This window comes from Ranitomeya variabilis, chromosome 2, assembly GCF_051348905.1.
Source record: "Ranitomeya variabilis isolate aRanVar5 chromosome 2, aRanVar5.hap1, whole genome shotgun sequence".
Classification (NCBI taxonomy): domain Eukaryota; kingdom Metazoa; phylum Chordata; class Amphibia; order Anura; family Dendrobatidae; genus Ranitomeya; species Ranitomeya variabilis.
The window spans coordinates 921,479,121-921,506,326 of NC_135233.1; the positions used below are offsets into that span (position 1 = coordinate 921,479,121).

General features: G+C 43.4%; 1 protein-coding gene across 1 annotated transcript in view; it reads left to right on the top strand.

The window, feature by feature from the left end:
• SI (sucrase-isomaltase) overlaps nt 1-27,206 on the top strand; it is a 349,991-nt gene that overhangs the window by 121,349 nt on the left and 201,436 nt on the right. Inside the window, exons 17-21 of the mRNA XM_077290631.1 lie at nt 899-1,015; nt 2,464-2,618; nt 3,498-3,582; nt 12,044-12,100; nt 26,570-26,694. Of these exons, the coding sequence (XP_077146746.1) occupies nt 899-1,015; nt 2,464-2,618; nt 3,498-3,582; nt 12,044-12,100; nt 26,570-26,694 (539 nt within the window). The remainder of the gene's footprint in view (nt 1-898; nt 1,016-2,463; nt 2,619-3,497; nt 3,583-12,043; nt 12,101-26,569; nt 26,695-27,206) is intronic.

The following is a 27,206-nucleotide window of genomic DNA, read 5'->3' on the forward strand; positions in this document are numbered from 1 at the left end:
GGAGGGTTTTGTAATGTAATCTGAAGACAGCAGGAGATAGAGACTGAAACACGAGTGTGTGCTGTAGTTTACTAACTGTGAAAGATTTTTCTCTAAGAGATTAACATTGCTGGACTACAGTAGGGTGGCAATGCCCCCTCCCTCTTTAATAAGCACCTCACTGTCTATAGACTTGTGCACACAGAGCCTTGTGTGGGCAGGGTTAGCTCGACTTCATTCTACATCTAAGGCCGGGGTCACACTTGCAACTGCAATGTGAAAAACTTGCACGAGTCTCTCGTATCAATACCCGGCACTGCTGCCGGCGGTTCAGACCAGGGCGTTCAGCTGCATAGAAATACATGCAGCCGCACACTTGGGTCCCGAGTGCCAACGGCAGTGCCCGGTATTGATGCAAGAGGCTCGTGCGAGTTTCTCGCATTGCAGTTGCAAGTGTGGCCCTGGTGTAAGAGGTCTGATTGTGTCAGAATGGCTACACCCAATAATATAAGTGATACATCATTGGGTTCAGGGTCTCTTTTTGCCTATATTATGCTGCTCTCAGATGAGAGCAAAAATCTGCTCACAGTTTCTCTTTACGTGAAGCAGTTTTCAAGCATACAATGTAACTGGGTCTGACATAAACAGCCAAGTACTTTACTTGTCTGTCTCCTTCTGTCATAGATCTTGTATGTCATGGCGTCATGCATTATTCTCTACTGCTTCATTCAAAGTTCTCAGAACAACACCTCCCCCTTTCCCATGGTGCCACCAGCCATCAGACATACATCACCTATCCAGTGAAAAATATTTATTAGGATAAGACATTTATTATAGGAAAGCCGTTCATTCTGCATAGAAGCGATATACAATATATTATATTATGGTGAAAAAAAAACGTTCATTGTTTTGCTTTCAGATTGGTGCAGATATTTGTGGCTTCTTCGATGATTGCACCGAGGAACTGTGCACTCGATGGATGCAAGTTGGGGCATTTTATCCATTTTCTAGAAATCACAACGCTGAAAATTACAGGGTACGTTTTCCTAAATGAAAATGTAGACACTATATTTCAGTATGTTGCAAAAACAGTAGAAATTAGCATAGTAATAATTAGCTATTCTCTATGGTGGTGTCTGATAAAAAAAAATAACCCAAACTATATATATATATATATGTATTTATCCTTGACAGCTACCATACAAGGGCATCTGTCATACACATGTGTAGAAAGCTCCTTATGTATATTTAACGGATGACGGTGATGATGCCATCTTTCACTGATAGCATCCATAAACACATAAGTCATAAAAAGCTACTGAAAAGTTCATGACATATGTAATAAACAGATCCCATTATAGCTTATACAGCTGTCACTGCTGACTTTAACATAAACTTAGTAAGCTTTTCCCATCGCCTACACTAAATGTAAGATATGAATGAGGCTTCATTGATTAACATATTTCTTCATGTGGGTAATGGAAAAAAAATTATTTCCCCTTTGATTTTTTGTATTTATTTGTACCATGTATAAATGCCAACTTTATTGTATTCAAGAGTATACATTCATTATTCTTTTACGGGGACATGTTACTTTTATTCCATTTTATATGGAGAAATGGGAAAAACAGTATTTCAGACTTTCTTAATTTAATTTTTATTTTTTGCACCATGGGAGATATGTATAAAAAAATGACTAATAATGGCTGCCTTGAAACGTATAGGTTTATCAAGGATATGTCTGTTCCAATGTGGCTTGTTGTCTCTCATGATGGAATAATAAACTTTTAGACTTATAGCCTACTGTTTATGGGTTTGGTTGGTTTGAGATAGCTAATCTATCTGGATGGTAAAAATAATGTGCTAATTGTTTTTGGAGGAGGGAAACCTTTTTTAATTAAAATTTATTGATATCAATTTCATATATATTGTCCCATTAGAGGATTACCCCACTCAAGGGTCATAAGCAACTGGTGTTGGCTGTATATTACAGTGGCTACCTACTTCTGATGGCATAGGTACAAGATAACTGTGATCTTTCATTGACCGTTCATTGGAGCAGAATGTCAGCGGTATATTACAACCAGCACTGTAATTTGCTCATCCACTGGATGTGCCACTATGTTTTCTTGTAGGAAGAACATGACAAATAAGTACATCGATATAGAGGGAAGAGATTAATAAATAAAAAGAAAAGATAAACTATGTGCTTGCTCTCCAAGAGGTCATATTTATATCATAGACGTTGACGTTTATGATGTCACGCTGAAAAGCCTTATATGGGCAGGAATTCTCACATGTTACTTTATATAAGTGGGTAAAACTTTGTGTCTGGTGATAACAATTGACCCTGAGAGTTTAGAGAAGTAGATATTTATCTAATTGCTGCCCTGGTTGGTTTTTTTATAGTAGAATTCTAGTACTTGTGAAAAAGTATTTTTTTTTAGTATTAAAATGTTATTTTACTGATTTATTCCACATCAGGCACAAGACCCTGCCTTCTTTGGAGCAAGTTCAGTACTTGTACAATCATCAATACATTATCTAAAGATCAGATACACTCTCCTTCCATACCTTTACACTCTCTTCTACAAAGCACATACCAAGGGAGAGACTGTAGTGAGGCCTTTACTTCATGAGTAAGTACCACCATTAAATACTATCATCAAATCTTCTTTTTGAGACGCCGTTTTAAATATGGACTTCTTTCCTGCAGTTATGGATGCCAAAATGCAGGCATTAGTGATGAGCAAGTGTACTCATTGCTCGGGTTTTCCTGAGCACACTCGGGTGGTCTCCGAGCATTTGTTAGTGTTCAGAGATTTAATTTTCATCGCAGCAGCTGAATGATTTACAGCTACTAGACAGCTTGATTACCTGTGGGGATTCCCTAGCAACAAGGCAGCGCCCACATGTACTCAGCCTGGCTAGTAGCTGTAAATCTGAGGTGATGAAAACTAAATCTCCGAACTCTAACAAATACTCAGAGGTCACCAGAGCATGCTCTGGAAAACCCGAGCAATGAGTACACTCGCTCATCACTAGCAGGCATGATAAAAAAAGAACTACTATGTAATTAAGAAGGAAAACAAGTTAGTCAGCAAACTTTTTGCTACTAGACTTGTTTTTTTACCTATGCCTTCCAGGCCCTGTTAGCAGAAGACAGATCTTTATAGCAGCTTGTATTCTGTGAATGAAGTGCACAAAGTCTAGGGGGCACACTGTCTCAACGCTTTTTCCTCCATGCATAGAATACAGGTTGATATGGTATTTTTTTTCCTACAGATGAAGCTTAGATTGTCATTTCTCTTCAAGGATATTAGGATCACAGCCATTATTATGTGTTAGGAAACTATTTAGATGTTCATAATATAGAAAGTGTCTTTGTAGAGAACATTTGGCTCTTCACTTCAATCTATGTAACACAGCTCTAAATAAAAAAATGGCTTTTTAACAAATTTTATAGGCAGTTTAATATCTGATGGCTTGAACATATCTTTCTAATCCTTTATTTGTAGATTCTATTCGGATCCAGATACTTGGGCAATTGACAGACAATTTTTATGGGGACCAGGCCTTCTAATAACACCCGTTCTTGATCAGGTGCATATATGTTTTGCTCTCTTTTATATAATTTTATCTACATTTAGTTATTGCATACTTTATTTTATTGTTTAATTAAAGGGAACCTGTCACCCCATTTTTTCGGTATGAGATAAAAATACCGTTAAATAGGGCCTGAGCTGTGCATTACAATAGTGTATTTTGTGGACCCCGATTCCCCACCTATGCTGCCGAAATACGTTACCGAAGTAGTCGTTTTCGCCTGTCAATCAGGCTGGTCAGGTCAAAAGGGTGTGGTGTCCTCCCCCAGATCTTGCGTAGTGTTCCGTTGGTGGCGTAGTGGTGTGCGCATGCCCAAGGTCCCGAATCCTCTGCCAGGTGTGTGAAAACAACAGCGATGTCCGTTATTCCATTGGTGGTCGGTGGGCGCGGCCATCTTGCTTTGGCCGCAGAATCGGCGCTCTGCTGGCCGCGGCTTCAGGAAAATGGCCGCGGGCATCCGCGCGTGCGCAGATGGCTATCGCGGCGGCCATTTTCGTGAAGCAGAATTCGCATCTCGGCTTCACGAAAATGGCCGCCGCGATAGCCATCTGCGCACGCGCGGATGCCCGCGGCCATTTTCCTGAAGCCGCGGCCAGCAGAGCGCCGATTCTGCGGCCAAAGCAAGATGGCCGCGCCCACCGACCACCAATGGAATAACGGACATCGCTGTTGTTTTCACACCCCTGGCAGAGGATTCGGGACCTTGGGCATGCGCACACCACTACGCCACCAACGGAACACTACGCAAGATCTGGGGGAGGACACCACACCCTTTTGACCTGACCAGCCTGATTGACAGGCGAAAACGACTACTTCGGTAACGTATTTCGGCAGCATAGGTGGGGAATCGGGGTCCACAAAATACACTATTGTAATGCACAGCTCAGGCCCTATTTAACGGTATTTTTATCTCATACCGAAAAAACGGGGTGACAGGTTCCCTTTAATGGGTGCAAATACTCTGTATTTATTCATGGAGTCCTGATCTCTACTATCTAAAAAGAATCTGATAAATCTTCAAGAAAACTGGTTTAGGCTTAAATAAATCTTTACTCTTTCCCTCAGGTCAATTTTAGGGCTTATATGCACAGCAACATGACAAAAAAATGTGGCATGCTCCTCTGGATGCTATATAAAATGTAGATATTATTGTTGGGAAGCATATTCCTACATACAGCAACTTGCTAAGCAACAAAGGTGGCCACTAGTGACCATTACAGCATTATAGCCTCTATCGTACAGACTATGTGCCCACAGTTCAGCACATGCCTTATAAACACCTATTGTGTGCTCTACAGTTTCCTTCTCACAAAATTGCCAGTCAATAGGACCTTTCAGACATTTTGATTATGCAGACATAGCTGGTATAGAGAGTTTTGTACACAATACTTCCAATGTAGAAGTCTCGAAATTAGTTCTTCAGGAGTTAGAAAACTATTCCTCTATTGCTGCCCATAGATTGATTGACACAAAAATCTTGAAGCATGAAATGGTAGTTCAACCCTATCATATACCCAACTGTGATGGGCACAAGTGTCCACAAACAGCTATTTGGTTGAGCTGAAACCTCTAGTCATATTCCAATTTGTTTATAGGGTTTTATATATATTTTTTCTGATTTCCTGTTGTTTTAGGAAATCCACATATTCATTAGCAGCAATAGACTGACTCAGACTATCTTTTGTAATGAAGTTTTTAATGTGCAAAGGTCATTGTGAAGGAACAGGAGCAGAGTCAGCTATGCAATCGCCTGTTGTAAGGGTATGTGCACACGTCCGGATTTCTTGCAGATATTTCCTGAAGAAAAACGGAAATTTTCTGCAAGAAATCCGCATTTTTTTTTTTGCGTTTTTTTTTTCAGTTTTTTTCACGGTTTTTTTTAGCATTCTGCAAGCGTAATTAGCTTGCAGAATGCTAACGTTTTCCAAGCCATCTGTAGCATCGCTTGGAAAACTGACTGACAAGTTGGTCACACTTGTCAAACATACTGTTTGACAAGTGTGACCAACTTTTTATACTATAGATGCTGCTTATGCAGCATCTATAGTAAAAGATAGAATGTTTAAAAATAATAAAAAAAATAAAAAAATGGTTATACTCACCCTCTGCAGACAGCCGATCTCAGCGGCGTCCGTTCCTATAGATGCCGGAGTGGTTCAGGACCTTCGATGACGTCGCGGCTTGTGATTGGTCGCGTGAGTCACATGAGCGGTCACGCGACCAATCACAAGACAGTGACGTCATCATAGGTCCTGAACCACACCATCTATTCTATAGGAACGGAAGAGAGAGCATGCACGGGAGAGGCGGGAACACTTCGGGCGCCATCAGAGGGTGAGTATATCACTATTTTTTATTTTAATTCTTTTTTTTTTACCAATTACATGGTGCCCAGTCCGTGGAGGAGACTCTCCTCTCCTCCACCCTGGGTACCAACCGCACATAATCTGCTTACTTCCCGCATGGTGGGCACAGCCCCGTGCGGGAAGTAAGCAGATCAATGCACTCCTAGGTGTGCGGAATCCCCGCAATTCCGCATTTTTAATGAACATGTTGCTTTTTTTTCCGTGATGCGATTTTTTCGCGGAAAAAAATGCAACATTTGCACAAAAAATGCGGAATACCCTGTAAATAATAGGAGGCATATGTAAGCGGTTTTTTTTGCGTTTTTATAGCGAAAAAACGCGAAAAAAACCGTGAAAAATCCTGAATGTGTGCACATGGCCTAAATGTTGAATCCAGTGTTATCAGCTGTGTAGAGACATGTTATCAGTCAATATAATTAAGTATCTGATGATAAGAAAAAATCAAAAGAAAGCTGAAAACAGAACCATTAAAGTAACAGGAACACACTCTTTTGAAATATGACTACAAAGACCTAACAGCCACCTTAATCTCAACAGAGAGAGAAACTAGTTCCCATAATATGATAAAATCTGATTTTTATTAGGCTTATTTAAGCCCTTAGTGACCAAGCAAATTTTGGCTTTAATGACCAGACCGTATTTTACAATTCTGATCAGTGTCACATTATGTGGTAATAACTCTGGAACGCTTCAACGGATCCTACTGAATCTGAAATTGCTTTTCATTACATATTGTACTTCATGATAGTGGTAACATATCTTCCTTATAACTTGCATATATTTATGAAAAAATTGAAATTTTGTAAAAATTTTAAAATTTATCAATTTTCAAACTTTTAATTTTTGTGCCCTTAAATCAGAGACTTTTGTGACACAAAGTACTTCACAAATAACATTTCCTATTTTTTGTTAGAAAGCTAGAAAGGTTAAAGAAGCTAACCAGAGATTTCTCATTTTTTCAACAAAATTTGCAAAACCATTTTTTTTAGAGACCACATTACATTTTAAGTGAATTTGGGTGGCATATATATCAGCAGTTAGTTAACTTTTCAGGTGCTTTACATGAACTAAAGCAATGTGAAAGGAAGAAATTAACATTTTTTCACCAAAATATTACTTTAGCTCCAAATTTGTTATTTATACAACGGTAACAGGTGAAAATGAACCTTAAAATTTGTTGAGCAATTTCTCCTGATTATGCCGATACCCCATATGTGGGCGAAATAGTACACATGGTACATGGTACTCATGGTAGTTCTCGGAATGGAAAGAGCACAGTTTGACTTTTCAAACACAAAAATACCTGGAATCGAGAGCGGAAGCCATGTCGCGTTTGGAGAGCCCCTGATGTGCCTTATGAGTGGAAACCCCCCACAAGTGACCTCATTTTGGCAACTAGACTTTGATGGAATGGTCTGCGAGCGTCATGTCGTATTTGGAGGGCCCCTGAGGTGCCTAAACCGTAAAAAAAGACACAAGTTACCCCATTTTGGAATCTACACACCTCAGGAATTTTATCCAAGGGTATAGTGCGCATTTTGAACCCACAGGTACTACTCTTAATTTGATAAAATTTGGTAGGCATACAGACATTTTTTGTCTTTTTTCACAAAAAAAGGAACCCCATAGTTTATCATGCAATTTGTCTTGAACGCGACTATACCTCATATATGGTCAAAAGCATTTGCTTGGGCACATGATAGGCCTAGGAAAGGAAAGAGCGCAATTAGCCTGGAATAGATTGTGAATGCCATGTCACATTTGAAGAGCCCCTGACATGTGAAAATAACAGAATCCCCCACAAGTGACCCCATTTTGGAAATTAGACACCTCAAGAAATGTATCTATGGATGTAGTGAGCATTTTGAACTCATAGGTGCCTCTGTATTTTGTGATGTTAAAATATGACATTTTAGTGGTAAAAATGTAACTTTTGTATTTGCTGCAAATTGGTCAGGTGCACAAGGGTTAATAGGTAGAACTAGACACCACAATTTATTGCACAATTTTTTATAAACACAGTGCTGCCCCATGTGTTTTCAGAAATTACTGTCAGGCCACATGTCAGGGTGGAGAAGCAATGAGCACTATTTGTCTTTAGGAGCACAGATTTTGCTAGAATAGTTTGCTGGTGACATTTGCTGAGGCCCAAAGGTGCCAGTAGAGCAGAAAACCCCCAAGTGACATCATTGTAGAAATTGCACCTCTCAATTCATTTATGGCTGTAGTGACTATTTTGTAATAATAATAATAATAATCTTTATTTTTGTATAGCGCTAACATATTCCGCAGCGCTTTACAGTTTGCCCACATTATCATCGCTGTCCCAGATGGGGTTCACAATCTAAATTCCCTATTAGTATTTCTATGTCTATGTAACATCCACGCCAGGCTTTTTTCTGTAGAATTGCAAATCTGCCAGTCTAGTGCCCATACATTGTGTCCCCATGCAGTGTAGAGCTCCCATATATTGTAGCGCCCCCATACATTGTGCCCAGCTTGTGCTTCAGGCAATACGCACCCATAAATTAAAAGCATTCTCTCCATTAATTTGCTAAACATGTGGCTACTTACTGTGGTTTAGGCACAGTGCGGCTCAGAAGAAGGGGGTATTTGGATTTGGGAGTGCAGAATTCACTAGATTTTATTTTAGGGGGTGGGGTCATGTCACTTTTCTGGAGTCCTTGTTCTACCAGTAAGGTGGGAATCCATTTTATTTCCAGTGATAGATCATGGACCTGAGTGGGGCATGGTTTTTATTGGAAACATTTTGGGGTATATAATAGTTTTTGATCTTTTTCAGTATCACATTCTTGTGTTCTACACTGAGCACTTACTTCGGTGTTTCTGTATAAATCATACAACAATTGAATTCAGAGGAAACCCCTAACAGAACCACCTACCATAATAAGGCAGACGGAGACTCTTCATACTCCAATTGCCGTCTGCTCCGGTAGTATCCATCTTTTTAAACGTACACAGATATGTGCACTTGTTTGCTAAAAAGATGCCTAAAATGATGTGACACTGCTGGATGAGTGACCAGTTGAAAGTTACTCCATCTGACTCATAAATGAGTGGTTCCATGTGGTGTTTTGTCTGAATCATGTTTTTGGGGAATTTACATGGAAACCCCAATGTAAGCGTTCAACAGAGAGTGCTTGATAAATATGGTCCGAACCCTATTCCAATTTTTGGGAGGCAGAATGAACAAATAGACGGCAGTCCAAGAATAGTTCTTATTTTTTATATAGTTTACTGTGCAGTAAAAGTGATAAGGCAGATTAATTCATCAGGTTGATGCCAAAGTGATAACAGATTTATTTAGTTTTTTTATGTTTTGCTATTATCGCACAGTAAAAAATGCATTTTTATAAAAAGTAGTTTTTTTGTCACCATATTCTGAGAGCTGTAACTTTTATATTTTTTGGGAGCTGTATGAGGGTGTATTTTCTGCGGGAAGAGTTGTAGATTTTTTTGGTACCATTTTGGGGTGCATATTATGTTTTTGATTGCTTTTTATCCAGATTTTTCAGACACAGAATGGACAAAACCCAGCAATTCAGCTACTCCATGTGGTAAAAATGACCGATTTGTTTGTAGGGTCGGTACGATTACAGCTATATCAGATTTATAATTTGTTTATGCTTTCCTCTTTTTACAAACTAAAAACAATATTTAAAAAAAATGAATTTTTTTGCATCATCATATTGTGAGAGCTGTAACATTTTTATTTGTTTGCTGAATGGGCCATGTTAGAGCTTGTTTTGGGGGGGACGGTTTGGCATTTTTATTTCTGCCAAAAAAATTACCTGTGCCTTTTTTATCGCTTTTTATTCACTTTTTTGGGAGTCAGTGTGATAAAAAAGTGACATTTTTGGCATGCTTTTTATTTTTATTTTTTTACAAAGTTCACCAAATGGAATAAATAACATGCCCGTTTTATAGAGTGGGTCATTACACATGAGGTGATATTAATTATGTTATATTATATTTTTGTTGTTTATTTTTGTTTTATCACAAGCGCTGCATTTTGTGTGGTAAAACATATTTTAGTGATTTGTGTGTACTTTTTTGTGTTCTTTTTTTACAAATTTCATTTTTTTACTTAGTCCTTTTGTAGAATATGTATAATTTTCAGTTTGATCTCTTGTCTCATACACTGCTTTACTCATGTGCAGCAGTGTATAATATTGTCAGTGTCTCACTGACTGCGCCTGTGAGAGCCAGCTTATTGCTGGCTCCAACAGGCTACCGTACCCCGGGGTCATCACATGACTTCAGGATGCTATGGTAACCATCGAAATACGCGATTCTTATCGCAAGGGTCCGATGGTTGCTAAAGGGGGGTCTTATGACCCCCTTGCAACAATTTAATTACTGCTGTCACGATTGACAGCAGTATTGAAGGGGTTAATTGGCCCCATTTGGTCACAAATCTTTATCTAAAGTTTGTGACATAAAAAAGTGTAATGCAAAAACCTCATTTAATGCAACAGTTTAATTTCTTATGACACATCTTTTTTTCAATGTGAAATTATTTGTTATGGCTCTAATGCAACTGAATGAAAAAAACGAGTTTAAAAATAAGTTTAATTTAAAAATCCTCTACTTTTTTGGTGTCTATAACTGCTAGGCAGATTTATCTGCCTTTTCGGAGACAAACATCAAAGAAATCCTTTGAAGTCATATCCTGTGGGCCACTTCCTTCTGTCCTCTATCACTTGCTAATTTGCAAAATATTTGTTAAGTAAGAGTATGTGACAGGTAGGGGTGAGGAAAGACCCCATATAAATTACATAAAAGTCTTATTCAGCTGATTTAACCAGTGTCAGACTAATGACTAATGTTCAATGGGCGTCTGCCCACAGGAGTTCAATCAATGGTGATAAGATGCTGCCAAATTATTCTGGCAGTGGTTCTCTAATAAAAAACACAGAAACAGTTGGCGAATACAAATATTTCTCTGTATTGGGGATTTGGGAGAGATAACTGCTTCTCCGAAAAACAGCAGCAATCGAATGTGCTTTGGGGCTTTAATTGCTCTCTTTACTGATCCTCCATGTGCCATAATTTTCTGCTTCTAGGGGAGCACTAATTTCCTCAGGATCATTGATTTTAGAGTAATGTACATTAATCCTATGACTGCAGCTTCACACTGCATAGGATAGGTTTGTAATTTGCTACCATGAAAATTAATGATTTATATCAGGGGTGGGAAACTTCAGGCCCCAGGGCCATTTACGGCCCTCAATGACTTTTTATCAGGCCCCCGAGCAGATTGTCAGGGACCTCATTCATGGGCAGGGAGGTGTATTTTGATTGCCACAAGCTCATTAATTTCTTCTTGCTCTGTTAGCACACACACGCAGTGTTCACTACTGAACATTGAAGGGCATGCAATGAAAGATTACGTCCTTAAGAGTGTTACATAAGTGTGTCTTAGACCGTAAGCAAACATTTTGCTTTTGGCAATGTTTGGTTATGGCTCATTGTGGAATTTTTGATGTTTGTGAATATGTACTGTAAGACATTTTTTTGCATTTTCTTTAAGAGTAACGCATCAGGCAGTAATCACAACAAAAACTCTTTAGAGGGATTTATTAATGCTGGCGAAAAGTCACAAATTTTCACCTGTTGCCTTTTTTGTAAAAATATTACAGACTTTTTATCTTTTGCATCAGCCAATAAACTTTTTATTAAAAAAACAACAAAGTGCATGTGATTTCACAAAATAAGCATGGCCTACAGCTGTGCAGCAAATTTACTGTAATATACGCTTAAAAACTGGAGTACACAGTAACTGAAATATACTAAAACATAGGGCTGGCATTGAATTTGTCTTCTAGACCATAGGCAAGACAAAGGTGCACCAAATATATTAAGAGGAGTTACCTTTTAATAAACTTAGCACACCTTATTCCAACATTCTATTAGTCCTTAGCATACAAAATGAGTGAAAATGAATGTAGCCTGAATGTCTAGGTGACCTATGATCATTCTTACTTTGCAAGTGTTCTAATGTATATTTATTAGCCAATGTATAAATGTTATATGCTATCTAAAAACTGTTGAACTATTTTTCATTTTAGAATACTGAAACAGTCTATGCCTACATTCCTGATGCTGTATGGTATGATTATGAAACAGTAAGTCAATAATTTTAACAAGTAATTATAAAAAATTCTATAATTTATTTAGCAGTAAAGTTACATTTAGTTGCTATGCTAGAGATGAATAATTATGAACAGTATTGGTCAAACGTTTGCACACAACTGTTCATGCAGTGGTTTTCGGTATTCTTATTGAAATGTGCAAATTGTAGATTCAGACTAAAGGCAGCAAGAAGGAACACATGTGGAAACACGGATTAAGGAAATGTGTTAAGCAATCCAGAATATTTGTGTTTAACCATTGCTTTGTCAAAGTACCCCAATTTTGCACTGTTAACAGCTTTTCACATCATTGGCATCAACTCAAGCAGTTTTGTCAGGTAACGACTTGGAATAACTTACAGTGATCAGGCATGCCTTGTCAAGAGCTCAGATACACAGGTAATACACAGCTACCAAGTAGCAAACACATTTTAACAACTGTGCATACGTGACAGAAAAGCAGGCCTTCATGGTTGAATTGCTGCAAAGAAGACATGACTAAGATCCGCAAACAAGAAGAAATTTATTTCACTAAAGTAATGCAAGAAATTAGATCTGGAAATTAGGTCAGTGGAAATCTGTGCTGTGGTCTAGTGAATCAAATTTTTAGATTTTTTTGGACCAACTGCCATGTCTTTGTTAGGCAGAAAAGTTTATCAGATGGTTTCTGTCTTGCTCACACCTAAACTAGATGGTGAGAGCATGGGGGAGTGGCTCCACTGTGCCACAAAGCAGACTACCCTGGAAGGGGCATGACTACACAGCTACCTTGGTGTTCACTGGAGCCTCTGATGGTGAAGTCAGGCTTGTGCAGCAGGTTGCTGCCAGGTGCCACTCCAGGGTGGTGTCTGGCTGTGGATGCTCATCCCACTGGGGACGGAACACTGGCAGGCAGACGGGCACAGCTGAGACACTGGCAGGCAGGCATGGCTGAGACACGCAGGTGGGCATGGCTGAGACACTGGCAGGGGGGCACAGCTGGGACAGAAGGTACAGGGACTTACTCAGGAGGGACAGGGACTGACTCACGGGCAGGTGTGATTGATATAAGGGAACAGGTAGAGACCTGTACTGTTATGACCCCAATGGCGAGGGTCTCAGAGGAACAAGTAAGTCTGCGAAGTACAAAAATCCAGCTCATAGGGCAGTGGTAACTGGGTTGACCATATATCTACTCCTAACGCCAACACTAGAAGTAGCCGGGGAACATGCCTACGTTGGTCGCTAGATGTCTCGCGCCAGCCGGAGGACTAACTACCCCTAGAAGAGGAAAACAAAGACCTCTCTTGCCTCCAGAGAATAGACCCCAAAAGTTGGATACAAGCCCCCACAAATAATAATGGTGAGGTAAGAGGAAATGACAAACACAGAGATGAACTAGGTTTAGCAAAGAGAGGCCCACTTACTAATAGCAGAATGTAGTAAGATAACTTATATGGTCAACAAAAACCCTATCAAAAATCCACACTGGAAATTCAAGAACCCCCGAACCGTCTAACGGCCCGGGGGGAGAACTCCAGCCTCCCTAGAGCTTCCAGCAAGGTAAGGATACAGATTATGTACAAGCTGGACAAAAATGCAAAACAAAAACAAATAGCAAAAAGCAAGAAAGCAGACTTAGCTTAATCTAGCAGGAACCAGGATCAGTAGACAAGAGCACAACAGATTAGCTCTGATTACAACGTTGCCAGGCATTGAACTGAAGGTCCAGGGAGCTTATATAGCAACACCCCTGACCTAACGACCCAGGTGAGCATACAAGGGATGGCAGACATTCCCAGAGTCAAATCACTAGTAACCACTAGAGGGAGCCAAAAAGGTAAATTCACAACAGTACCCCCCCCTTAGTGAGGGGTCACCGAACCCTCACCAAGACCACCAGGGCGATCAGGATGAGCGGTGTGAAAGGCACGAACCAAATCGGCCGCATGCACATCAGAGGCGACCACCCAGGAATTATCCTCCTGACCATAGCCCTTCCACTTGACCAGGTACTGAAGCCTCCGCCTGGAGAGACGAGAATCTAAGATCTTCTCCACCACGTACTCCAACTCGCCCTCAACCAACACCGGAGCAGGAGGCTCAGCAGAAGGGACCACAGGCACAACGTACCGCCGCAACAAGGACCTATGAAATACGTTGTGAATGGCAAACGACACCGGAAGATCCAGGCGAAAGGATACAGGATTAAGGATTTCCAATATCTTGTAAGGACCAATGAAGCGAGGCTTAAATTTGGGAGAGGAGACCTTCATAGGAACAAATCGAGAAGACAGCCATACCAAATCCCCAACGCGAAGTCGGGGACCCACACCGCGGCGGCGGTTGGCAAAACGCTGAGCCTTCTCCTGTGACAACTTCAAGTTGTCCACCACATGACTCCAGATCCGCTGCAACCTATCCACCACAGAATCCACCCCAGGACAGTCAGAAGGCTCCACATGTCCCGAGGAAAAACGAGGATGGAAACCAGAGTTGCAGAAAAATGGCGAAACCAAGGTGGCGGAACTAGCCCGATTATTAAGGGCAAATTCAGCCAACGGCAAGAAGGTCACCCAATCATCCTGATCAGAAGAGACAAAACACCTCAAATAAGCCTCCAGAGTCTGATTAGTTCGCTCCGTTTGTCCGTTAGTCTGGGGATGAAAAGCGGACGAAAACGACAAATCAATGCCCATCCTACCACAAAAGGATCGCCAGAACCTGGAAACAAACTGGGATCCTCTGTCCGACACAATATTCTCAGGAATGCCGTGCAAACGAACCACGTTCTGGAAGAACACAGGAACCAGATCAGAAGAGGAGGGCAGCTTAGGCAAAGGAACCAAATGGACCATCTTGGAGAAACGATCACATATCACCCAGATGACAGACATGCCCTGAGACACTGGAAGATCAGAAATGAAATCCATAGAGATGTGTGTCCAAGGTCTCTTCGGGACAGGCAAGGGCAAGAGCAACCCGCTGGCACAAGAACAGCAAGGCTTAGCTCGAGCACAAGTTCCACAGGACTGCACAAATGACCGCACATCCCTTGACAAGGAAGGCCACCAAAAGGACCTGGCCACCAGATCTCTGGTGCCAAAAATTCCCGGGTGCCCTGCCAACACTGAGGAATGAACCTCGGAAATGACTCTGCTGGTCCATTTAGCAGGCACAAACAATCTGTCAGATGGACAAGAGTCAGGTCTACCAGCCTGAAATCTCTGCAACACACGCCGCAGATCAGGAGAAATAGCTGACAAGATAACTCCTTCCTTAAGAATACCCACAGGTTCAGCGACTCCAGGAGCATCAGGCACAAAGCTCCTAGACAGAGCATCGGCCTTCACATTCTTAGAACCTGGTAAATACGAGACCACAAAGTCAAAACGGGAGAAAAACAATGACCAGCGGGCCTGTCTAGGATTCAGGCGTTTAGCAGACTCGAGATACATCAGATTTTTGTGATCAGTCAAGACCACCACACGATGCTTAGCACCCTCGAGCCAATGACGCCACTCCTCAAATGCCCACTTCATGGCCAACAACTCCCGATTGCCCACATCATAATTTCGCTCTGCTGGCGAAAACTTCCTGGAGAAAAAGGCACAAGGTCTCATAGTAGAGCAACCAGGGCCTCTCTGTGACAAAACGGCCCCTGCCCCAATCTCCGAAGCATCCACCTCCACCTGAAAGGGAAGTGAGGTGTCAGGTTGGCACAAAACAGGCGCCGAAGTAAACCGGCGTTTCAACTCCTGGAAAGCCTCCACGGCAGCAGGAGCCCAGTTAGCTACATCAGAGCCTTTCTTGGTCATATCCGTCAATGGTTTAACAACGCTAGAAAAATTTGCGATAAAACGACGGTAGAAGTTAGCAAAACCCAAGAACTTCTGAAGACTCTTAACTGACGAGGGTTGAGTCCAATCATGAATAGCTCGGACCTTGACTGGGTCCATCTCCACAGCAGAAGGGGAAAAAATGAACCCCAAAAAGGGAACCCTCTGTACACCAAAGAGACACTTTGAGCCTTTAACAAACAAAGAATTTTCACGCAAAATCTTAAAAACCATCCTGACCTGCTCCACATGCGAGTCCCAATCATCAGAAAAAAACAGAATATCATCCAGATAAACAATCAAAAATTTATCCAGATACTTCCGGAAAATGTCATGCATGAAGGACTGAAAAACTGAAGGTGCATTAGAGAGCCCAAATGGCATCACCAAGTACTCAAAATGACCTTCGGGCGTATTGAATGCGGTTTTCCATTCATCGCCTTGCTTAATGCGCACAAGGTTATACGCACCACGAAGGTCTATCTTGGTGAACCACTTGGCACCTTTAATCCGGGCAAACAAGTCTGACAACAGCGGCAAAGGATACTGAAATTTGACAGTGATCTTGTTTAAAAGCCGATAGTCAATACAAGGCCTCAAAGATCCGTCCTTTTTGGCCACAAAAAAGAATCCCGCACCAAGAGGGGAAGAAGAAGGACGGATATGCCCCTTCTCAAGAGACTCCTTGATATATGAACGCATCGCGGTATGTTCAGGTACCGACAAATTAAACAGTCTCCCCTTAGGAAACTTACTGCCAGGAATCAAATCTATTGCACAGTCACATTCCCTATGAGGAGGCAGTGCACTGGACTTAGACTCGCTGAAGACATCCTGATAATCAGACAAATACGCCGGAACTTCCGAGGGCGTAGAAGAAGCAATAGACAAGGGCAGGGAATCTCCATGAATTCCATGGCAGCCCCAACTTGACACCGACATTGCCTTCCAGTCCAAGACTGGATTATGGGTCTGTAACCATGGCAAACCCAAAACAACCAAATCATGCATCTTATGCAGAACAAGAAAACGTATCACCTCCCGATGTTCGGGAGTCATGCACATGGTAACCTGTGTCCAAAACTGCGGTTTATTTTTTGCCAAAGGCGTAGCATCAATACCCCTAAGAGGGATAGGATTTTCTAATGGCTCCAGAACAAAACCGCAGCGCTTGGCAAATGACAGATCCATCAGACTCAGGGCAGCACCTGAGTCTACAAACGCCATGACAGGATACGATGACAGTGAGCAAATCAAAGTTACAGATAGAATAAATTTAGGTTGCAAATTACCAATGGCGACAGGACTAACAACCCTAGTAAGACGTTTAGAGCATGCTGAGATAACATGTGTAGAATCACCACAGTAGTAACACAAGCCATTCTGGCGTCTATGAATTTTCCGCTCATTTCTAGTCAGGATTCTATCACATTGCATTAAATCAGGTGCCTGTTCAGACAACACCATGAGGGAATTTGCGGTTTTGCGCTCCCGCAACCGCCGGTCGATTTGAATTGCCAGGGCCATGGAATCATTCAGACCTGTGGGAATGGGAAAACCCACCATCACATTCTTAATGGCTTCAGAAAGGCCATTTCTGAAATTTGCAGCCAATGCACACTCGTTCCACTGGGTCAGCACGGACCATTTCCGAAATTTTTGGCAATACACTTCAGCCTCGTCCTGGCCCTGAGACATAGCCAGCAAGGCTTTTTCTGCCTGAATCTCAAGATTGGGTTCCTCTTCTAGGGGTAGTTAGTCCTCCGGCTGGCGCGAGACATCTAGCGACCAACGTAGGCATGTTCCCCGGCTACTTCTAGTGTTGGCGTTAGGAGTAGATATATGGTCAACCCAGTTACCACTGCCCTATGAGCTGGATTTTTGTACTTTGCAGACTTACTTGTTCCTCTGAGACCCTCGCCATTGGGGTCATAACAGTTTGCCAGGCCTTGAACTGAAGGTCCAGGGAGCTTATATAGCAACACCCCTGACCTAACGACCCAGGTGAGCATACAAGGGATGGCAGACATTCCCAGAGTCAAATCACTAGTAACCACTAGAGGGAGCCAAAAAGGTAAATTCACAACAGTACCCCCCCCTTAGTGAGGGGTCACCGAACCCTCACCAAGACCACCAGGGCGATCAGGATGAGCGGTGTGAAAGGCACGAACCAAATCGGCCGCATGCACATCAGAGGCGACCACCCAGGAATTATCCTCCTGACCATAGCCCTTCCACTTGACCAGGTACTGAAGCCTCCGCCTGGAGAGACGAGAATCTAAGATCTTCTCCACCACGTACTCCAACTCGCCCTCAACCAACACCGGAGCAGGAGGCTCAGCAGAAGGGACCACAGGCACAACGTACCGCCGCAACAAGGACCTATGAAATACTGTTGTGAATTTACCTTTTTGGCTCCCTCTAGTGGTTACTAGTGATTTGACTCTGGGAATGTCTGCCATCCCTTGTATGCTCACCTGGGTCGTTAGGTCAGGGGTGTTGCTATATAAGCTCCCTGGACCTTCAGTTCAAGGCCTGGCAAACTGTTATGACCCCAATGGCGAGGGTCTCAGAGGAACAAGTAAGTCTGCGAAGTACAAAAATCCAGCTCATAGGGCAGTGGTAACTGGGTTGACCATATATCTACTCCTAACGCCAACACTAGAAGTAGCCGGGGAACATGCCTACGTTGGTCGCTAGATGTCTCGCGCCAGCCGGAGGACTAACTACCCCTAGAAGAGGAAAACAAAGACCTCTCTTGCCTCCAGAGAATAGACCCCAAAAGTTGGATACAAGCCCCCACAAATAATAACGGTGAGGTAAGAGGAAATGACAAACACAGAGATGAACTAGGTTTAGCAAAGAGAGGCCCACTTACTAATAGCAGAATGTAGTAAGATAACTTATATGGTCAACAAAAACCCTATCAAAAATCCACACTGGAAATTCAAGAACCCCCGAACCGTCTAACGGCCCGGGGGGAGAACTCCAGCCTCCCTAGAGCTTCCAGCAAGGTAAGGATACAGATTATGTACAAGCTGGACAAAAATGCAAAACAAAAACAAATAGCAAAAAGCAAGAAAGCAGACTTAGCTTAATCTAGCAGGAACCAGGATCAGTAGACAAGAGCACAACAGATTAGCTCTGATTACAACGTTGCCAGGCATTGAACTGAAGGTCCAGGGAGCTTATATAGCAACACCCCTGACCTAACGACCCAGGTGAGCATACAAGGGATGGCAGACATTCCCAGAGTCAAATCACTAGTAACCACTAGAGGGAGCCAAAAAGGTAAATTCACAACAGTACCCCCCCCTTAGTGAGGGGTCACCGAACCCTCACCAAGACCACCAGGGCGATCAGGATGAGCGGTGTGAAAGGCACGAACCAAATCGGCCGCATGCACATCAGAGGCGACCACCCAGGAATTATCCTCCTGACCATAGCCCTTCCACTTGACCAGGTACTGAAGCCTCCGCCTGGAGAGACGAGAATCTAAGATCTTCTCCACCACGTACTCCAACTCGCCCTCAACCAACACCGGAGCAGGAGGCTCAGCAGAAGGGACCACAGGCACAACGTACCGCCGCAACAAGGACCTATGAAATACGTTGTGAATGGCAAACGACACCGGAAGATCCAGGCGAAAGGATACAGGATTAAGGATTTCCAATATCTTGTAAGGACCAATGAAGCGAGGCTTAAATTTGGGAGAGGAGACCTTCATAGGAACAAATCGAGAAGACAGCCATACCAAATCCCCAACGCGAAGTCGGGGACCCACACCGCGGCGGCGGTTGGCAAAACGCTGAGCCTTCTCCTGTGACAACTTCAAGTTGTCCACCACATGACTCCAGATCCGCTGCAACCTATCCACCACAGAATCCACCCCAGGACAGTCAGAAGGCTCCACATGTCCCGAGGAAAAACGAGGATGGAAACCAGAGTTGCAGAAAAATGGCGAAACCAAGGTGGCGGAACTAGCCCGATTATTAAGGGCAAATTCAGCCAACGGCAAGAAGGTCACCCAATCATCCTGATCAGAAGAGACAAAACACCTCAAATAAGCCTCCAGAGTCTGATTAGTTCGCTCCGTTTGTCCGTTAGTCTGGGGATGAAAAGCGGACGAAAACGACAAATCAATGCCCATCCTACCACAAAAGGATCGCCAGAACCTGGAAACAAACTGGGATCCTCTGTCCGACACAATATTCTCAGGAATGCCGTGCAAACGAACCACGTTCTGGAAGAACACAGGAACCAGATCAGAAGAGGAGGGCAGCTTAGGCAAAGGAACCAAATGGACCATCTTGGAGAAACGATCACATATCACCCAGATGACAGACATGCCCTGAGACACTGGAAGATCAGAAATGAAATCCATAGAGATGTGTGTCCAAGGTCTCTTCGGGACAGGCAAGGGCAAGAGCAACCCGCTGGCACAAGAACAGCAAGGCTTAGCTCGAGCACAAGTTCCACAGGACTGCACAAATGACCGCACATCCCTTGACAAGGAAGGCCACCAAAAGGACCTGGCCACCAGATCTCTGGTGCCAAAAATTCCCGGGTGCCCTGCCAACACTGAGGAATGAACCTCGGAAATGACTCTGCTGGTCCATTTAGCAGGCACAAACAATCTGTCAGATGGACAAGAGTCAGGTCTACCAGCCTGAAATCTCTGCAACACACGCCGCAGATCAGGAGAAATAGCTGACAAGATAACTCCTTCCTTAAGAATACCCACAGGTTCAGCGACTCCAGGAGCATCAGGCACAAAGCTCCTAGACAGAGCATCGGCCTTCACATTCTTAGAACCTGGTAAATACGAGACCACAAAGTCAAAACGGGAGAAAAACAATGACCAGCGGGCCTGTCTAGGATTCAGGCGTTTAGCAGACTCGAGATACATCAGATTTTTGTGATCAGTCAAGACCACCACATGATGCTTAGCACCCTCGAGCCAATGACGCCACTCCTCAAATGCCCACTTCATGGCCAACAACTCCCGATTGCCCACATCATAATTTCGCTCTGCTGGCGAAAACTTCCTGGAGAAAAAGGCACAAGGTCTCATAGTAGAGCAACCAGGGCCTCTCTGTGACAAAACGGCCCCTGCCCCAATCTCCGAAGCATCCACCTCCACCTGAAAGGGAAGTGAGGTGTCAGGTTGGCACAAAACAGGCGCCGAAGTAAACCGGCGTTTCAACTCCTGGAAAGCCTCCACGGCAGCAGGAGCCCAGTTAGCTACATCAGAGCCTTTCTTGGTCATATCCGTCAATGGTTTAACAACGCTAGAAAAATTTGCGATAAAACGACGGTAGAAGTTAGCAAAACCCAAGAACTTCTGAAGACTCTTAACTGATGAGGGTTGAGTCCAATCATGAATAGCTCGGACCTTGACTGGGTCCATCTCCACAGCAGAAGGGGAAAAAATGAACCCCAAAAAGGGAACCCTCTGTACACCAAAGAGACACTTTGAGCCTTTAACAAACAAAGAATTTTCACGCAAAATCTTAAAAACCATCCTGACCTGCTCCACATGCGAGTCCCAATCATCAGAAAAAAACAGAATATCATCCAGATAAACAATCAAAAATTTATCCAGATACTTCCGGAAAATGTCATGCATGAAGGACTGAAAAACTGAAGGTGCATTAGAGAGCCCAAATGGCATCACCAAGTACTCAAAATGACCTTCGGGCGTATTGAATGCGGTTTTCCATTCATCGCCTTGCTTAATGCGCACAAGGTTATACGCACCACGAAGGTCTATCTTGGTGAACCACTTGGCACCTTTAATCCGGGCAAACAAGTCTGACAACAGCGGCAAAGGATACTGAAATTTGACAGTGATCTTGTTTAAAAGCCGATAGTCAATACAAGGCCTCAAAGATCCGTCCTTTTTGGCCACAAAAAAGAATCCCGCACCAAGAGGGGAAGAAGAAGGACGGATATGCCCCTTCTCAAGAGACTCCTTGATATATGAACGCATCGCGGTATGTTCAGGTACCGACAAATTAAACAGTCTCCCCTTAGGAAACTTACTGCCAGGAATCAAATCTATTGCACAGTCACATTCCCTATGAGGAGGCAGTGCACTGGACTTAGACTCGCTGAAGACATCCTGATAATCAGACAAATACGCCGGAACTTCCGAGGGCGTAGAAGAAGCAATAGACAAGGGCAGGGAATCTCCATGAATTCCATGGCAGCCCCAACTTGACACCGACATTGCCTTCCAGTCCAAGACTGGATTATGGGTCTGTAACCATGGCAAACCCAAAACAACCAAATCATGCATCTTATGCAGAACAAGAAAACGTATCACCTCCCGATGTTCGGGAGTCATGCACATGGTAACCTGTGTCCAAAACTGCGGTTTATTTTTTGCCAAAGGCGTAGCATCAATACCCCTAAGAGGGATAGGATTTTCTAATGGCTCCAGAACAAAACCGCAGCGCTTGGCAAATGACAGATCCATCAGACTCAGGGCAGCACCTGAGTCTACAAACGCCATGACAGGATACGATGACAGTGAGCAAATCAAAGTTACAGATAGAATAAATTTAGGTTGCAAATTACCAATGGCGACAGGACTAACAACCCTAGTAAGACGTTTAGAGCATGCTGAGATAACATGTGTAGAATCACCACAGTAGTAACACAAGCCATTCTGGCGTCTATGAATTTTCCGCTCATTTCTAGTCAGGATTCTATCACATTGCATTAAATCAGGTGCCTGTTCAGACAACACCATGAGGGAATTTGCGGTTTTGCGCTCCCGCAACCGCCGGTCGATTTGAATTGCCAGGGCCATGGAATCATTCAGACCTGTGGGAATGGGAAAACCCACCATCACATTCTTAATGGCTTCAGAAAGGCCATTTCTGAAATTTGCAGCCAATGCACACTCGTTCCACTGGGTCAGCACGGACCATTTCCGAAATTTTTGGCAATACACTTCAGCCTCGTCCTGGCCCTGAGACATAGCCAGCAAGGCTTTTTCTGCCTGAATCTCAAGATTGGGTTCCTCTTCTAGGGGTAGTTAGTCCTCCGGCTGGCGCGAGACATCTAGCGACCAACGTAGGCATGTTCCCCGGCTACTTCTAGTGTTGGCGTTAGGAGTAGATATATGGTCAACCCAGTTACCACTGCCCTATGAGCTGGATTTTTGTACTTTGCAGACTTACTTGTTCCTCTGAGACCCTCGCCATTGGGGTCATAACAGTTTGCCAGGCCTTGAACTGAAGGTCCAGGGAGCTTATATAGCAACACCCCTGACCTAACGACCCAGGTGAGCATACAAGGGATGGCAGACATTCCCAGAGTCAAATCACTAGTAACCACTAGAGGGAGCCAAAAAGGTAAATTCACAACAGTACCCCCCCCTTAGTGAGGGGTCACCGAACCCTCACCAAGACCACCAGGGCGATCAGGATGAGCGGTGTGAAAGGCACGAACCAAATCGGCCGCATGCACATCAGAGGCGACCACCCAGGAATTATCCTCCTGACCATAGCCCTTCCACTTGACCAGGTACTGAAGCCTCCGCCTGGAGAGACGAGAATCTAAGATCTTCTCCACCACGTACTCCAACTCGCCCTCAACCAACACCGGAGCAGGAGGCTCAGCAGAAGGGACCACAGGCACAACGTACCGCCGCAACAAGGACCTATGAAATACTGTTGTGAATTTACCTTTTTGGCTCCCTCTAGTGGTTACTAGTGATTTGACTCTGGGAATGTCTGCCATCCCTTGTATGCTCACCTGGGTCGTTAGGTCAGGGGTGTTGCTATATAAGCTCCCTGGACCTTCAGTTCAAGGCCTGGCAAACTGTTATGACCCCAATGGCGAGGGTCTCAGAGGAACAAGTAAGTCTGCGAAGTACAAAAATCCAGCTCATAGGGCAGTGGTAACTGGGTTGACCATATATCTACTCCTAACGCCAACACTAGAAGTAGCCGGGGAACATGCCTACGTTGGTCGCTAGATGTCTCGCGCCAGCCGGAGGACTAACTACCCCTAGAAGAGGAAAACAAAGACCTCTCTTGCCTCCAGAGAATAGACCCCAAAAGTTGGATACAAGCCCCCCACAAATAATAACGGTGAGGTAAGAGGAAATGACAAACACAGAGATGAACTAGGTTTAGCAAAGAGAGGCCCACTTACTAATAGCAGAATGTAGTAAGATAACTTATATGGTCAACAAAAACCCTATCAAAAATCCACACTGGAAATTCAAGAACCCCCGAACCGTCTAACGGCCCGGGGGGAGAACTCCAGCCTCCCTAGAGCTTCCAGCAAGGTAAGGATACAGATTATGTACAAGCTGGACAAAAATGCAAAACAAAAACAAATAGCAAAAAGCAAGAAAGCAGACTTAGCTTAATCTAGCAGGAACCAGGATCAGTAGACAAGAGCACAACAGATTAGCTCTGATTACAACGTTGCCAGGCATTGAACTGAAGGTCCAGGGAGCTTATATAGCAACACCCCTGACCTAACGACCCAGGTGAGCATACAAGGGATGGCAGACATTCCCAGAGTCAAATCACTAGTAACCACTAGAGGGAGCCAAAAAGGTAAATTCACAACACTGTACACACTGGAGGAGCAGGGAGTGATTCGGGAAGAACATGGACAGGTGTGAGTGGGATATGAGAACAGGTTGGGACCTGTTCAGACTCGAGGAGCAAGGACTGATTCAGGGAGGACAGGAACACGGACAGGTATGACTGAAGTATGGGAACAGTTAGGGACCTGTTCAGACAGTAAGGACAAAGGCCTGCGAGATGCGGAATGAAAGCAGAACAGAACTGCAAGGAGTGGAGCAAGGCAGAACTGCAAGGATCTGAGCAGGGCAGAACCGCAATGAGTGGAGCTGCAGAGTGAGAGCATAGCGAGAGCAGAGAGGAGCTGCAGAGCAAGAGCTGAGCAGAGCTGCAGAGTGAGAGCTGAGCAGAGAAACAGAGTGAGACCTGAGCAGAGCCATAGAGTGAGACATGAGCGGAGCCGTAGAGCAAGAGCAGAGCAGCAGAGCAGGAGCAGAGGTGAGCCACAGAGCTAGAGCAGAGCAGAGCCACAGAGCGAGAGGTTGCGGTGAGCAGAGCGGAGCTGCAAGGTGCGCAGCAGAGAAGAACAGGGCAGAGCAGGAAGGAGTGAACACATGGGAAAACACAGCGGAATAGGAAAGGCTACAGACAGAGATATGAACTGACACAGGAATAGGACTAAAGTTCAGAACAAAACAAGGCAAGGGACAAGGACACAGACCAGGTTACTAAGCCCCACTGGGTGATGAAAATAGCAGGACAGGGCCTGGCACCTCATCAGCAAGGCACTGACTGAGGAAGTAAGTTGCTGATGCATTCCCCTAAGGGTTGGAATGCCTTAAGTACCTGAGACCTCTTGGCAATTGGCCGGGGACACCTTAGGAAGGTGCACACTGACTCTATAAGAACCAGGAATTGCTGGCGCTGCCCCCGTATGCACACAGCCAGTAAGCATGCACAGAGCAGGCAGGAGACATGAGGCACACAGCATGGAGGCGGCAGAAGACAGAACTCACAGCATGGCCCGGGATAGTGAGTAATTTGTTGTGCAAGGCAGGTGGGGGATGGGAGGCCATGCAGTGATGCCAGCAGGGTTGTTGCAGTTTCTAAATGTGTGGTGTTCCAGGATATTGAAGGGCTATGTGACGAATAGGAGGGGTGAAGTGCTGTGTGTGATGATATGGCATCCATAATCACCCGATATCAACCAAATTTATTTGATTTGGGCTGAGCTGTGCTGCAAAGTGAAGGGAAAACAGCTAACAAGTACTCACCACCTTTGTGAAAACCTTGAAGAATGCTAGAAAGCCATTACTGATGACTACCTGATGAAGCTTCTTGTGATAATGCTAAGGAGGTTGTAAAGGGGTTGTAAAGCTGTTATCAGAGTAAAAGGGGTTTACTTTGAAGACTCTCTAAGGTTTAACACATATGCTGCCTTGTTTTACACATGTTTCTTTACATCCTGTTTCCATATGTGGTATTGTATAGTTTTGATGTCTTCAGTCTGAATTTACAATGTGCACTTTCCAATGAGAACAAGGAAAAACATTGCAGGATCAGTCAAAAAATTTAACACACAGTCTATCCAATAGTCTTCGTTGTTTGTTGAAGGAAGTCCATACTCTGCTCTAGGAGGTAGACTCCTGCATCCCTCAAGTTGCAGTTCGAATCAGGACAAGTGCAGTCTTTGTCTTGGATGCAGCAATAGTTGTTGTACAGCCCTGGTGAGGGTCCTACATCTGTGAGCTGATACTTTTAGAAAAATTTGAATACATTGACTCCCTTTGTGCAGTAAACTAGGATAAGAAGAGTTAAAAAAACAGCTGCACTAAAAAATATATTACTTCACATTATGCATGCTAAAATGTCAAACGAATATGGGACCATAAATATTGGTTGCTGGAACGCTCGCTTACTGAATGAATACAACAATCTACTATCAATAATAACATTAATATAACCCTAGCATCAACAAATTGATCGTATTTTTGTGAAAAGCAGAAGTGTTTTTGAAAAAAGAGTAATGTGAAACAATAAGATATATATATATATATAATACTAATGAATTCCTGTACTGATCTCCTTTGCAGGGTTCAAAGTATGAAAGCAGGAAACAGTATGTAAACATGCATCTCCCAATAGACAAACTTGGACTTCATCTCAGAGGAGGTTACATATTTCCTACTCAGCAACCAGATGTCACTACTGAAGCCAGGTATGAATAACAAGCTTGATTGGCATTTAAAACAGTGACATATTTTGGCAGCACATGGAAGGAACAACTGTCCTATTACCTATTCTGGTTTTATACTGTGTAATCATCATTTGTTCTAATTGAGCACCTGCAGATGCCAGACTTTCTGTTATGTATCCTCATATAACTTCTCCCAGGACTCATTCAATCGTAATAATCACAAACCATTGTTGTGAAGCTGTGTCTGTGTGTGTCTGTATTCATTTATTTCATTTGCTTTAAAAAAGAAAATGCCTGATGCATTTTATCATTTTTTTATTCAGAAAACTATTAGTTGTGTCATATATAATCTTATACCCCAATTCATCAAGTTTCTACTCCAGAAAACTGGTGTAAAAAGCTTTGAAAAGGCATAAATGTCATAAAAGTTTTACACAAAGGAAGGCTGGTCGGAGCTGAGGAGGGACATGGGACGGGTGGCGATTGGCGAATGATCAAATTAATTATCGGAACTAAGATTTGTTGACCCATAC